The sequence below is a fragment of the Mercenaria mercenaria genome, chromosome 14, assembly GCF_021730395.1.
Source record: "Mercenaria mercenaria strain notata chromosome 14, MADL_Memer_1, whole genome shotgun sequence".
Lineage (NCBI taxonomy): Eukaryota > Metazoa > Mollusca > Bivalvia > Venerida > Veneridae > Mercenaria > Mercenaria mercenaria.
Window position 1 is genome coordinate 58,023,472 of NC_069374.1, and position 14,106 is coordinate 58,037,577.

Below are 14,106 nucleotides of genomic sequence, written 5' to 3' on the forward strand. Positions count from 1 at the left end.
ATATTCATTGTACGGAGGCTGTTGCTCTGAAAAAGGTTAATTTATTAACAACGCTAGATAGAAACACAATCCTTTACAAAGAGGTTTTATCTCTCCAGAGATGTGTTTAAAGGTTATCCTTGTATTTATTGATACATAATAGAAACATATACCATATATAATATTTTTCTAATATTAGAGACCTATCAGACATAACGAGTACATACTCTGCTAAAAATGATAAGTATTCCATAAAATAAAAAAGAAAGAACTGTTTGTTTTAGGTTTAGCGCTGTTTTCTGTTACGATAGGCGGGTAACCTAACCAATGTTTCTCAACAAGTAACTTTCAACTTCACCAAATAAAATCGGAGGTGGAGGACGAATGCTTTCGGACAAATACATTCTACCAAATTGTCACGCCCTACCCAGGGATCGGAAAAGCGATTCATAGAACTGAGCTAAGCGGATGGGGTAAAAGAAAGAAACACAGAAAACAGTGGTTGTGATGGAAACTCGCTGTAACTCATCAGCGGTTAAACATGTATAATTCTATGTTGTACTTATCTATACGAGCGACTTAAGAATCGTAACATTGTACATAGGACCGACGGCTCAAACTTGCTGGTCTTGGTTTCGTATTTACGAGATACTAGGATTTGTACCGTAAGATTTTATTTTTCATTTTTATTTTTGTAAGCGTCTGAGATTTCAACATTCAGAATGTAACAATTTTCTAGCAGTTCACTCAACAGAATTTTATGAAGCTACGCTTATGCGTTAATGTAACATTAGGATAGTATTCAAAGTTATACCTATTATTGAGCCGTGTCATGGGAAAACCAACATAGTACGACCAGCATTATATGACATTGGGACGTGCGGGCGTGCGTGCGTGCGTATGTGCTTATGGAGGAAAAAGGATAATATCAAGAAAAACTTTACTCTCGTGGAGGGCAAACTTGAAAATATATGAAACTGCTATATAATACTGATCTATGATATTTTACAATAATTACGCTTTAACTTTTCTTTCAAATGTTAAATCTCCGAACTATCTACACAATTGCATATGTATGAATTCTTCATTTTAGCAGTGTATTACAACGGAAAACTTGTTAATTTGGTACTTTGAATAAGAAAAAGATTTTAAAAAATCATTATTATATAGAAAATATATTAAAAGCGATTTTCAAAATGACTGAATTATGATGTCTCGAACGTATCTGCATGCAGACGTCGAATTATGGTACAAAATTTACGCAAGGGGTGGGGGAAATAAAATCACATGTACCGAAAAAACTAAGTCGGTGACCCCACAGTTTTATTTGTCATTAGGATTCGGTATACATTTTAAACACCGTTTATTGAAAAAAAATCAAAAAATTAATTCAGGGATTTTGTAATATGCTGATTTAAAGCCGAAAAATGCTGCGAAACTGAACGTCAATTTTTAGTCCAAAACGGGGATTTTCTTTCCATTTTTCAAATATTTATCGGTGTAAAACAATGATTTTTACATCACCATAAAGGGAATACTAATTCTCGTCGAATAATGTGTAGTTTAAGAAAATTTGTTTGCTGGTGTCGTCACAGTACCCGTAACAGTGTTGACAAGGATACACGGCGACGTCATTTTACGCTTGGTTGTGGGGGAAATAAAATCACATGTACCAAAATAACTAAGTCGGTGACCCCCCAGTTTTATTTGTCTGTTTGACTCGGTATACATTTTAAACACCGTTTATTGGAAAAAATCAAAAATTTAATTCAGGGATTTTGTAATATGCTGATTTAAAGCCGAAAAATGCTGCGAAACTAAACGTCAATTTTTAGTCCAAAACGGCGATTTTCTTTCCAGTTCTCAAATATTTGTTGGTGTAAAACAATGATTTTTACATCATCATGAAGGAAAATTTAATTCTCGTCGAATAATGTATAACTTAAGAAAATTTGTTGGCTGGTGCCGTTGCAGTACCCGTAACAGTTGCCAAGGATACGCGTCAACATCAGTTTCAAAAACGGGCTTTGCTGGTCAACTTTGACGTCTCGTGTACAAAAACTGGTTGGCTCTAATGGTATAAAACAAACTGCATCTTGTTTGAAATATGGTCAACTTTACACATGCAAAAATTCAAGACGCTACTCAAAAGTTCGCAAAGTGTCGCGTTCTACCTTAAAAAAATTGTAGCCGTTTTGTTCTTTTGCCAACCAGGGATAATAAAGCACTATGCCTGACAGGTATTGACCATGTATTGCATGTGATATAACTAAATTTCTACCATAGAAAATACATGAACAGAACTGTAGGAATATCATTAAAATAGGCTTTGAAGTTGACGATTCTTAAAATATAACTAAATATTTATAATTGTTTACTTACATTTCAGGAGGAATTTACGTCAAATTACATGCAAGACTAAAGATATGTTCCTGAATGAACCTACGCCATTAGAAGTAGTGGTTGAGATTGACGGCGCAAGAGTTTTAGGAAATATGAGTTTGAAGTACAATTATTCCGAAGACCCATTCATCAAAAAGATACACCCTTTGACAAGTTTCGCTAGGTAATTTTCAGTCAATTAGATAATAAATCAAAACAATGTTAGAAGGCATCTTGTCTTGACTCGTGTTCCAGATATCATCTATACTTTATTTACAAAATACTCTGTACATTTTCTTACACAATCATACATGTACTTAACTCTGACCAAAACATTTGTTACCAGCGTAACTGGCGTTTATTTTTACAAACCGTTTCTTGCTCATATACTCAATTTTACCAAAGTATTGCTAATAACTGACTCAATATCTGTTTATTTTGTTTCATTCAATATCGATTGTATTGTGAAAGTAACTCGTAGTACATATGGCTGATGAAAACACGTTTTTATGCTTTTATTATAAATAAGTATATTGTTTGTTGAGACAGAACCATTTGTGAATGTCTGACGTATTTTCCAATTTTTACTCTTTTCATATTTCACTTTGTCTTGTTTCAAAATTTCGAGTCATATTATAATACTTTTTGAGATTATAACTAGATTTCAAACAGTTCAACGCATATCTTACAAGATACATGCATGAAAAAATCTAGATGATAAAATCTGTGATAAAAGTCCTTTGGAAGCACTTCACAGAATTCAACCAATGAAGCATAATAATCGTAATCTCGGTTTGACTGAGTCTTATCATGAGAGGTAGTGGAAAGTACAATAGCCCTCACGCCCTTAGCACCTGCTGAAGCGGAACGCTATTGCCCATAAACATTACGTTAAAGGTCCAGAAAATATAACAACACTAAATACAAGTATAAGTAGACTTTCTAAGGTTAATAGAATCATTTAAATATTCTTTAGACGAACAGAATGCAGCCAAGCAAAATAAATGCAGAATCGGTTTAATTTAGTCTGTTTAACTAATACTATAATAGCTTAAATAAGCAATTTCTATGCGACAGATAAGTATTTTTTTTTTTTTTTTTTTTTTTGCTAAAGAAGATTTCTGATCTACTGGCCTTGCTTGTTTAGTACAAGTTGGTATTGTTTTCCTGCTATAATTAAATATTTGCCTGTAGGCTGAAACTTGAACATATTTTTGTAGGAAATCTCGATAGTGAATCTATAGCTTTAGTTAATCTTTATTGTTAAACGCTTTATTTATACAAAGTCAAAGTGACAGCCTAAAAAAGATAACGTAATAGTCTCCCGTCTGTTATAAAAACATAATTATACTTGTTATTTATTTATATATATTTATCCTATACAATATATTTTGCTTTTCATGAAAAAGAAGATCAATATATTAACCAGTAAAAAGTATATATTTGGTAACAATCTCAGCCGATTCGAACTTGTCTGGAAAAAGCAAAGGAAATCCCGTTTGCTTTCCATTTTAAACAAACAGTTTCTTTGAATAGGTGTATAAGGCTATTTTTCCGATGTCCGATGCTCAAAGTAAGAAACGAAGTTTCATATCTAATTCAAAGCTTTTGCTCTGTTGTTTATAATCTTTTCAATACCGCGATACATATAATATATGGAAAATTTTAATTCCATTTCTAATTTCGAAACATATAACAAAAGTATGAACTCTCTACATTGAAAAGGAATATACGGACATCTTCTAATAAAAGACGTATGTTAATTTTCAAGTCTTTGAATAATTCTGGTGTAGATTTTATATAGTTTTTTTGTTGTAAATGTTCCTTACAAGAAAACGTTAATTTAAATGTTTGTAAAACAAAATTAGAATAAATTGAAGAAATCTGGAATTTTCAAAAGATGATATTTATAAGCTAATACTTTTGCTTTTAAACCTGATATGTTTAAACTTCATAGAAGTTTCTTTAATTCTATTTTTCGTTGCTATTATGAATAAGATAGTAAAGGTGTAATCAAATCTAGCTGGAAAAAAAACAAAAAAAAAAAAACAGACAAGACTTAATATATATTTTCATTCGCACAGGTCTTTGCGTCAAGTGTAGGACTTTGTTCATGGACCAAAATGATATACTATTAGTTGTTTGATGAATCAACATAGCCACGAATGTATCAATTAATTAATTGAGAAAACTTTAAAAGTAACATAGATGACATATCATATAAAATATAGAGTTTGAAACCTCAAGAGAAAGTTGTTTTACGTATTTAACTGTATGAAAATCAATTGATAAATTCTAGTTAAAATTACGTAGGATTATTTTTTTTGTTTGTAACGTATACGATATTTCTCTATTTAAAATAACGAAAGAAAGGCACACAATTTTGTCATTAAAACGTTGTCGCCAACATCTTACACTTGAAGTAAAGTTTCCTACCGCTCTATATGTAGATATAAAGCGACATTGATCGTATTTTTTTCTTCATGAAAAGGGCGCTATATAAGTCTGGTATAATGTAACTATTCATATCGATTCAAGAGAAACGGCATTTCATAAGAGAACAAATACATCTTAAAGTTTAAACGGTCAAGTAACTTGAACCTTATTCTTTCGTGTAAGGACATTTTTGTTACAACAGTTTTTGAGTCGTAACTGATGTCAGAATACAAGATTCGAGAATTGATAATATTGACAAAGTAGACCACCCGTTGATATAGCATGCATTCAGCGGTTCATATGCCTTAATTTAATCAAAGAAATGAGATAACCAAGCCGTTCTTCAGAAGACGAACCTGAATTAAAAACAAAAACAACTAACACACAAGGACAGGTTTTATGCAAGGGATCAAAGATGTAGTATTGTTATACTTAAGTTCTTATATTTGCTACAGAAGTCATAAAACAGTGTGAATGAAATACAGAAAATAACAGGACAAGAATAATTCTTCATCTAGCTGCCATGTTCACAACAATCTGATACAATGCTCAATAATTTAAATCTGTGTGTTTAGACACTGTACTCACTTGTGCATAAGCATTATCTAAGCTTTGCAGCTAAGAAGTCCGCACCTCGCTATATTTTCCACGATCATTTCAGGCACTTGAAGTAAAAAAAAAACAACAACAACAAATAAATGTATTGATATATGCTAAAGTGTATACTGATCAGTGCATCTATGTACCCACTTATGTAGTCTCTTATCTATAGTTAGTTTTCTCTGAAAGAAAAATGAGCAAAACATAAAACGGTCCTGCATCACCTTTGTTCCCACCCCCACACAACCCCCAACTCCACCCCTCTACCTCCGCTGCTGCTAAGTTTTTGTAATTTTAACAATACGACTGGAATATTCTCACGCCTACTCCCACGCCTTTGCTATAATTATTATCATCTGGATTGAAATAGTCTCCAACCAGCTCTTACAACTTTGTTTCTTAAACACATGGAATGAAATAGCTCCTTTCTATTCATACTTCATTTATGTTGTTTTAAACACTCAAATTGAAATAAACCATGCTCTTACGCCCATGTTTCTTTTACAGTTTGATTGAATTAGCCTCTATCCTTCGCCTACGCTCACTTTACTTGAACACTCGACTTTGGCAGTATCTACCCTGCTTCTAAGCTTATGCTGTTTTAACACTCGGATTGAAATGACCCCCTCCTGCTCTTACGCGTGTATTTTTAAACACTCGGATTAGAATAGTCCACAAAAGTAAGAATGGTCGGGCGCAATTTGAGAAAAGGGGATTAAGCACGTTGTTGTCAATTATTTATCAACAGAATATCAATATCTTAGATATGAGAATTTGCAACATAATATAATAATTATGTATTTCTACTATGTCATTTCCGTGCACAATTAACCACATGGGTAAAACTCCAAACATCTACACTGTTACACATTCAGTTTGTTGCCAGATTGCCAGTTTTGCTAAAAATTTGCCTCACATTGTAATATGACCTTCTTTAATCTAGTAACAGTAAGACAAAATGCCATAAAATCTTTTCCTTGCAACCTCTTATGGCCAATTAGGAACTAAAATATGCTATCAAGTTGACTGACATTAGATGTATTCAGCACTGGGCTGAGTTCGCTAAATAAATAAATCTCCAATGTGAGGTAAGATTGCAGTACACGTTATAAGGTGATACTATCATAAAACATTGAATCGTTGACATTTTCTTATTTCAGCGGAGGAAGAACATTGATAGTGGAGGGGACAAATTTGCATGTAGTAGGAAAACCTAAGATTTATGCAGTCTTTGACGTTGATCCTTGGCGATATAGATATTTCGAGATAAAGTCTGAGGTAAACACTGTTATTCAGGAGTTGAGATATAACACAAAAGTGATAAATAACTTTTATAAAAATATATTGCATAAATGTACTGATAGATGCTTTATTTCACTAAGTATAGTATATTACATTGGTGAATTGTTAATAATTAATTTCTCGCTATTGACAATAATGTATATTACGAAATTGTATTCTCGCGAATACCGCAAATGGAAAAGCAAACTGTAATAAATAATGTTATTTCACTTCATGCATATTTTCTCTACAAATTAGTTGTATCCTCGTAATCAAGTTAACGTTCAAAGAAAAAAAAATACAGCTGCTCTTATCTCAGTCAACTAAAAAGACTAAACTGTCACTTTTGGTAAAAACTAGTTGTTACTAACTGCACATTTATTTCTGCAACAAACAAGCGCTATTTTCCATAATTTTATATTGTCCTTTTCGATTCGGCCAAGATAGACACCAAAGTGGAACGTGCTTTTGGATAACTTGAAATTAAAATGATCGTTTAATTAATATATTTATTGATAATGACGTTATAGTCCAGTCCCTAAGGGAATGTCTGTGTGCACGAGGGGTCCAGAAAAATCCTCTAGAGATGATTAGAGGATCATTTAAGGTGTAAGGAAAACGAGGATGATGGTGTCGCATCATTGTGTGGTCTGAGAAAATCCAAGATGGCCGCCATAAAACTACCTTTCTTTATTCGATATTTCTATTTTCAGTGCATTTAATAACTTTTGATTTTATCCTTGCTAATTTTTGAAAACACATGCCTAAATACAAAAAAAACCTCTCTTTTATAATAATTTCAGTAGAATAGAATATTCGCAATTTTTGTTAGAAAAAAGGAGCAAATAATCTAGTATAGTTTTCAATATGTTCCTTTTCGTTTGTAATAGGATTTCAGTTTATAGGCAAAACTTCCATGAATGTGTGTTATGCTATAAAAACACTCAAATAGATACAAATATAAGCTTATTTACAATTTCTGAATGGGTATGTGTAGCGTGCAAAGTTCTGAAAGTGGGTGGGGTAAAACAACCCCTGATTTCGGCAAATTTGGAATTCACATAAATCGAATGATTTGCATTCAAATTATTAGTCCCCTACTGGTTGAAAACCAGTTTCGGGGACTATAGGAATGCGCGTTTCCGTCATTCTGTCATTACGTCCGTTCGTCCGTCCGCAATTTCTTGTCCGGTCCATTACTCTGTCATCCATGAAGGGATTTTAATATTCCATGGCACAAATGTTTTCCATGATGAGTCGACGTGTCTTGCGCAAGACCGGGACAACTACCTTAAAGGTCAAGGGCACGATTGGAGGTCAAATGTCAACAGGGCTTTTCTCCTGTCCGGTCCATAACACTCCCGTCCATAAAGGGATTTTAATATTACTTGGCACAAATGTACCTCATAATTAGACGATGTGTCATGCCCAACTTTCTCAAAGGTCAAGGTCACACTTAGCATTCAAATGTTTACATGGCATGAACAAGGTGTGCTTCGTGTCCGGTCCATAACTCTGTCATTCATTAATGGATTACAATATCACTTGGCACAAATGTTCTCCATGAGGAGACGACGTGTCATGCTCAAGACCTAGACCCCTAGCTCAAAGGTCAAGATCACAGTTAGAGGTCAAATGTCAACAGGGTTTTGTTCCTGTCCGGTCCATAACTCTGCCATCCATGAAGGGATTTTAATATTACTTGGCACAAGTACTCCCCATGATGAGACGACGTGTCGTGCGCAACACCCAGAACCCTGGCTTAAAGGTCAAGGTCACACTTTGAGATCAAATGTCAATAGGAGTTTTTCCTGTCCGGTCTATAACTTTTTTATGCAAGGCAGGATTTCAGTATCAGTTGGCACAACGATTTCCCTGGATGAGACAACTTCTCATGCGGAAAACCCGGTCCATAAGTCTAAGGTCAAGGTCACACTTAGAGGCCAAATGTCAGATACAAAAATGACTTTGACGGGATCATTTCTACATTATGCATAGAGGGATTTTGATGAAACTTGGCACAAATGTTTACCACTATGAGATGGATTGTCATGCATAAGAACCAGGTCTACAGGTCTAATGTCAAGGTCATACTTAGAGGTCAAATTTTAAATTTAAGAATGACTTTGTCCTGAGCATTTCTTCTCCATGCATGGAGGGATTTTGATGTAACTTGGCACAAATGTTCATTGCCATGAGGAACTCTTGTTTTAAGAATTACCTCCCTTCGTTGTTACTTTAGGTAGATTATATTGTTATTTTTTGCTTTTGTGATCGTGCAGCGTCCGTGCGTCCGTGCGTAAACTTTTGCTTGTGACCATTCTAGAGGTCACATTTTTCAAGGGGTCTTTATGAAAATTGGTCAGAATGTTCAACTTGATGATATTCAGGTCAAGTTCGAAACTGGGTCACGTGCCGTCAAAAACTAGGTCAGTAGGTCTAATAATAGAGAAACCTTGTGACCTCTATAGAGGCCATATTTTTCAAAAAATCTTCATGAAAATTGGTCTGAATGTTTACCTTGATGATATCTAGGATAAGTGTGAAACTGGGTCACGTTCCATCAAAAACTAGGTCAGTAGGTCTAAAAATAGAAAAACCTTGTGACCTCCCTAGAGGCCAAATTTTTCATAAGATCTTCATGAAGATTGGTCAGAATGTTTATCTTGATGGTATCTAGGTCAAGTTTGAAACTGGGTTACGTGCCGTCAAAAACTAGGTCAGTAGGTCAAATAATATAAAAACATTTTGACCTCTCTAGAGGCCATATTTTTCATGGGATCTGTATGAAAGTTGGTCTGAATGTTCATCTTGATAATATCTAGGTCATGTTCGAAACTGCACCACGTGCGGTTAAAAACTAGGTCAGTAGGTCTAAAATTATAAAAACCTTGTGACCTCTCTAGAGGCCATATTTTCAAGATCTTCATGAAAATTGGTCAGAATGTTCATCTTTAAGATATTTAGGTCAAATTCGAAACTAGGTCACGTGCCTTTAAAAACTAGGTCAGTAGGTCAAATAATAGAAAAACCTTGTGACCTCTCTAGAGGCCACATTTTTCATGGGATCTGTATGAAAGTTGGTCTGAATGTTAATCTTGATAATATCTAGGGCAAGTTCGAAACTGGGTCACGTGCGGTCAAAAACTAGGTCAGTAGGTCTAAAAATAGAAAAACCTTGTGACCTCTCTAGAGGCCATTCTTGTGAATGGATGTTCATAAAAATTGGTCAGAATGTTCACCTTGATGATACCTAGGTCAAGTTTGAAAGTGGTTTAACTGCCGTCAGAAACTAGGTCAGTAGGTCAAATAATATAAAACTTTGTGACCTCTCTAGAGGCCATATTTTTTATGGGATCTTTATGAAAGTTGGTCTGAATGTTCATCTTGATGATATCTAGGTCAAGGTCGAAACTGGGTCAACTGCGCTTAGAAACTAGGTCAGTAGGTCTAAAAATAGAAAAACCTTGTGACCTGTCTAGAGGCCATACTTTTGAACAGATATTCATGAAAATTGCTCAGAATGTTCACCTTGATAATATCTAGGTCAAGTTCAAAACTGGGTCAGGTGCTGTCAATAACTAGGTCAGTAGGACAAATAATAAAAAAAACCTTGTGACCTCTCTAGAGGCCATATTTTTTCATGGGATCTGTATGAAAGTTGGTCTGAATGTTCATCTTGATGATATCAAGGTCAGGTTCAAAACTGGGTCACATGAGCTCAAAAACTAGGTCACTATATCAAATTATAGAAAAAACGACTTCATACTCAGTTCAAAACTTGGTCATGTGGGGACAGGTGAGCGATTCAGGACCATCATGGTCCTCTTGTTTTTATTACTGGCCGTAGGGAAAATTTGCTACCCCTTTTCTGTGGTACAACATGCATGTTAATTGAATTTTTAGATGTATTTTGACCTATCTCTTCCTGGTAAAGTCTTTTATGAGGACTATTTTTTTCTTATAGATTTTTTTCTTTAAATTTCCCTTTGTTGTTACTATAGATAAATTATATGATAACTTTTTCATAATTGGCCAAAACACTCCATATGAAAGCAACTATTTTTTTTTTTGATGTTTGCAAATTTTAATCCAAGTGTTTTGTTATAACATAGTGTTTATATAGTACAATATTGTTTATACATCATTGACATATATCAATTCATTATGTTATACTGCAGTAGAAACAATAAGGTGCCTTCCAGAAGGGGACTTTGTATTGCATGGCAATACTTCATTAACTTGTTTTTTCTCTCCTAACTATTAAAGTTTTATCATTGTAGGAACATATATATTTGTAACTTGTCCCTTCAATATCATAAATAGTAAAATTTTGAGTGGGTGGGGTAAATTTTTGAAAATTCAGGTTGTTTTCCTTAGAACGCATTTTTAACAGTTTATTATTATTTTTATTATCAGCGATTAAAGCCGATTCAAGCTATGGATTAGTGTAATATATTATGTTAAAGAAAATAGAGAGAAATGTTGTTGCATGACACATTGCACTGTTCGGAAAAATGCAAAATGCCCGCAAAAATGAAAAACGTCTACAAGGTGTCTTCTTTTGTTATGTTACAACAGCAGCTTTATACGTAATTCGTGGTTAATGTTATATAGAATTGTAATATATAGTAACAAATTATAAACGTGACGTTTTAAACTTGATTTTAGAGATAGTAAAGAGAAAGTGATGAATAAGCAACATAGAAACCATAAAATAATAAGGATTCAGAACTAGGTTTCATTTTATTTCTTTTAAATTAATGTTGCATTTTATTTTAATGTTGCAAACATTTATACAGAATAAATACAAACCAGAACAAATGTTTTCACTAGACATTTATTGTTTTAACAGCATGTACGCCTTTCAAAATGGGTAGGGTAAATAAATTTGCAGGATTGACATTATAGTTTCATTTTTAGTTCGACTTTTCCGAGAAAAAGTAGAGCTATTGCATTCGCGTCGGCATCGGTGTCAATGTTGGTTAAAGTTTTTGATAATGTCAAACATTTCTGTATTGACTTAAAACTTGACCTATTTCTTTACTATCAAAGTCTAAACCAAAAGAAACATTTCCTAGAACTCTGATTTCAATTTTGACCGAGTAATGTTCCTTTTTAACTTAGAATATTCTTGTTAAAGTCAAATATCTCTGTTACTTTCAAAGTTTTTGACTTGAAACTTAAATAGTTCTTTATTATCAAAGTCTTCAAGAGGAGAAGGATAAGCAATCCCCATAACTCTGATTTGAATTTTAACATAGTTATGACACTTTTTTACCTCAGAACTTTTTTTTAAAAAGCTCTTATTCAGAGTCAAGCACTGAGAAAAGTCGAGTTGGATGTCTTATGGACAGCCTTTGTTTACCTGACTGTTTCTATCTCAGTTTAAAACATACAATAAGTATGTGCAATAATAAAACTTTATAGAGTTGGTTTTTTTTTTTGCAAAATAAGACACCATTTGGACAAGTTCACGACACACTTTGACATAATACTATATTTGTTTGGCATATACGACACTAGACAAGTTCATGCCAAACTTTGACTTAAATACATGACTTTTTGACATGATAATACGACATAATAATATAATATGAAATTACTTGGACAAGTTCATATCCCATCTTAACAACATAATAACATAACTGTTTGACGTACGCAAAAGATACTAGTACTATTTAAAGAAGGTCACACCACACTCAAAATCTTATATTTGTGAAATTCTGAATTATTGAAATATTGAATTATAATTGAAATCGAGATTTTTTTGAAATTGTGAATAACTGTTATACTCAGAAACTGTGAATTCTTCTAATTGAAATGTCACCATCGGTCTTTCGTACCATGGTGTGGCCTTTTCTCCGTTCAACAACGTGCGTACAAAATCGAAGACAGAAACATCTGAGTAGAAAAGATGGAATAGGAAATGTTATTTTATTATTATTTCTATACCTGTGAACCACTAAGAAGCAGTTAGAAATATAGTTTCAGTGAAAATTTTGTTTTGTTTTGTTTTTAATTCTGAATAAATGTTTAGAACGTCAAAATGAAATAATAACATTGATATTAATAAAAATACAATGAAACCTATGTCCGAATTACAAGTATTTTATTATTTGTTTTTATTTTTCATAATGTTTCGAAGTATTTTCTTAGTAACTATGTTTAATATGTCATTAAATCATGCTTATAATGTATTAGACTAAGTATAGATCTATATTAAAACTTAACGCAACATAAACCAAACATGGCATACAAAATTTCTATCATTATATAGCACATCAAGATAATTAATTATTAGATTTTTTCTCAGTTTTGACGGCCATCTTGCAATTTTTGAACCGTACAGTGATGGAACAGCATCACATTTCGATCTTCTTTAACCTGGTATGATCCACTAATCCATAACAAGATTCAGTTTAAAGTGCTTATGCTACAAGAAATTAAGAAAACTGTTCAAATATACGATTTTAAAGAGAGTTCCTATAGTTTTTTCCTTTCTTAGATTTTTTTTCAAATTCACATACATGTATATGATAGGAAAATTTGTGCTGAAAACAATAATCAAAAGGAAACAATGGATCACCATGCTTGTATTTGTGAAAAAAATTTTGAATACACCCACCGTTGCTGAAACTGCTAGCGATTTTAAAACATTTTCATAATTTTCTGCTTTTTCATAATTACGAACCAAAATATGCATCAAGACAGCGCAATAAGTTTTATTCTTTTTACATATTTTATCATATACGTTTTTGATATTAAATGAAAGAAAAATCTTGTTTCCTGTTCAATTTTGTGAACTTTTTTCGATGAAAAATACTCATAGTAAAGAGTTCTTTTTTTTTCTAAATTTTGAACAAATTGTTTCATAGATTTTTTTCCTGTTTTCCTTGTGTATAGAATATTGTATTGTGAACATGAAAAATTCCAGAAATGTACGGGTCAACAGGCTTAATTGTATGTTTAAACCGCTTGAAACGCCTGTTCGGACGAAAAATGGCGCGAACCTGACCAAATTGATTATATCTGCTAGAAGTTAAAAATCCTTTCTATAATTGAATACTAAATAATCTGAGAGGAGATATTGTCTTATCAATACAACGTTAATTGTCTAACACAGCCTCAAATAGCAAGTTGCATAATACATGTCAGGCATAATACATGTCAATATAACATAAACCAGTATCAACATTTGATTACAGGGAAAATGTTATTTTATTCAAGATTCCTAATATTTAATATTGTCTGTCTAATGTTTCAACAAAAGTCGACTTTCTTCAATTTTCCATAGATAATGTCGGCTGCGCAGAAAAGATGCGCATAAACATCTGTAGGAATTCTCTTTAAGACAATGAGCGAGATATTCATAAATTTAACCCGCCCACTGAAAATTTTACTATTTATGATGTTTAAAGGGCCAAT

The 14,106-nt window shown here is 33.0% G+C and overlaps 1 protein-coding gene across 2 annotated transcripts in view; it reads left to right on the forward strand.

Moving 5' to 3' along the window:
- The window catches only part of LOC123527872 (uncharacterized), a 123,282-nt gene that overhangs the window by 49,072 nt on the left and 60,104 nt on the right, over positions 1-14,106 (forward strand). For both annotated transcript variants that reach the window (XM_053523595.1, XM_053523596.1), the window contains exons 7-8: positions 2,369-2,545; positions 6,558-6,675. In XM_053523595.1, the coding sequence (XP_053379570.1) occupies positions 2,369-2,545; positions 6,558-6,675 (295 nt within the window). The remainder of the gene's footprint in view (positions 1-2,368; positions 2,546-6,557; positions 6,676-14,106) is intronic.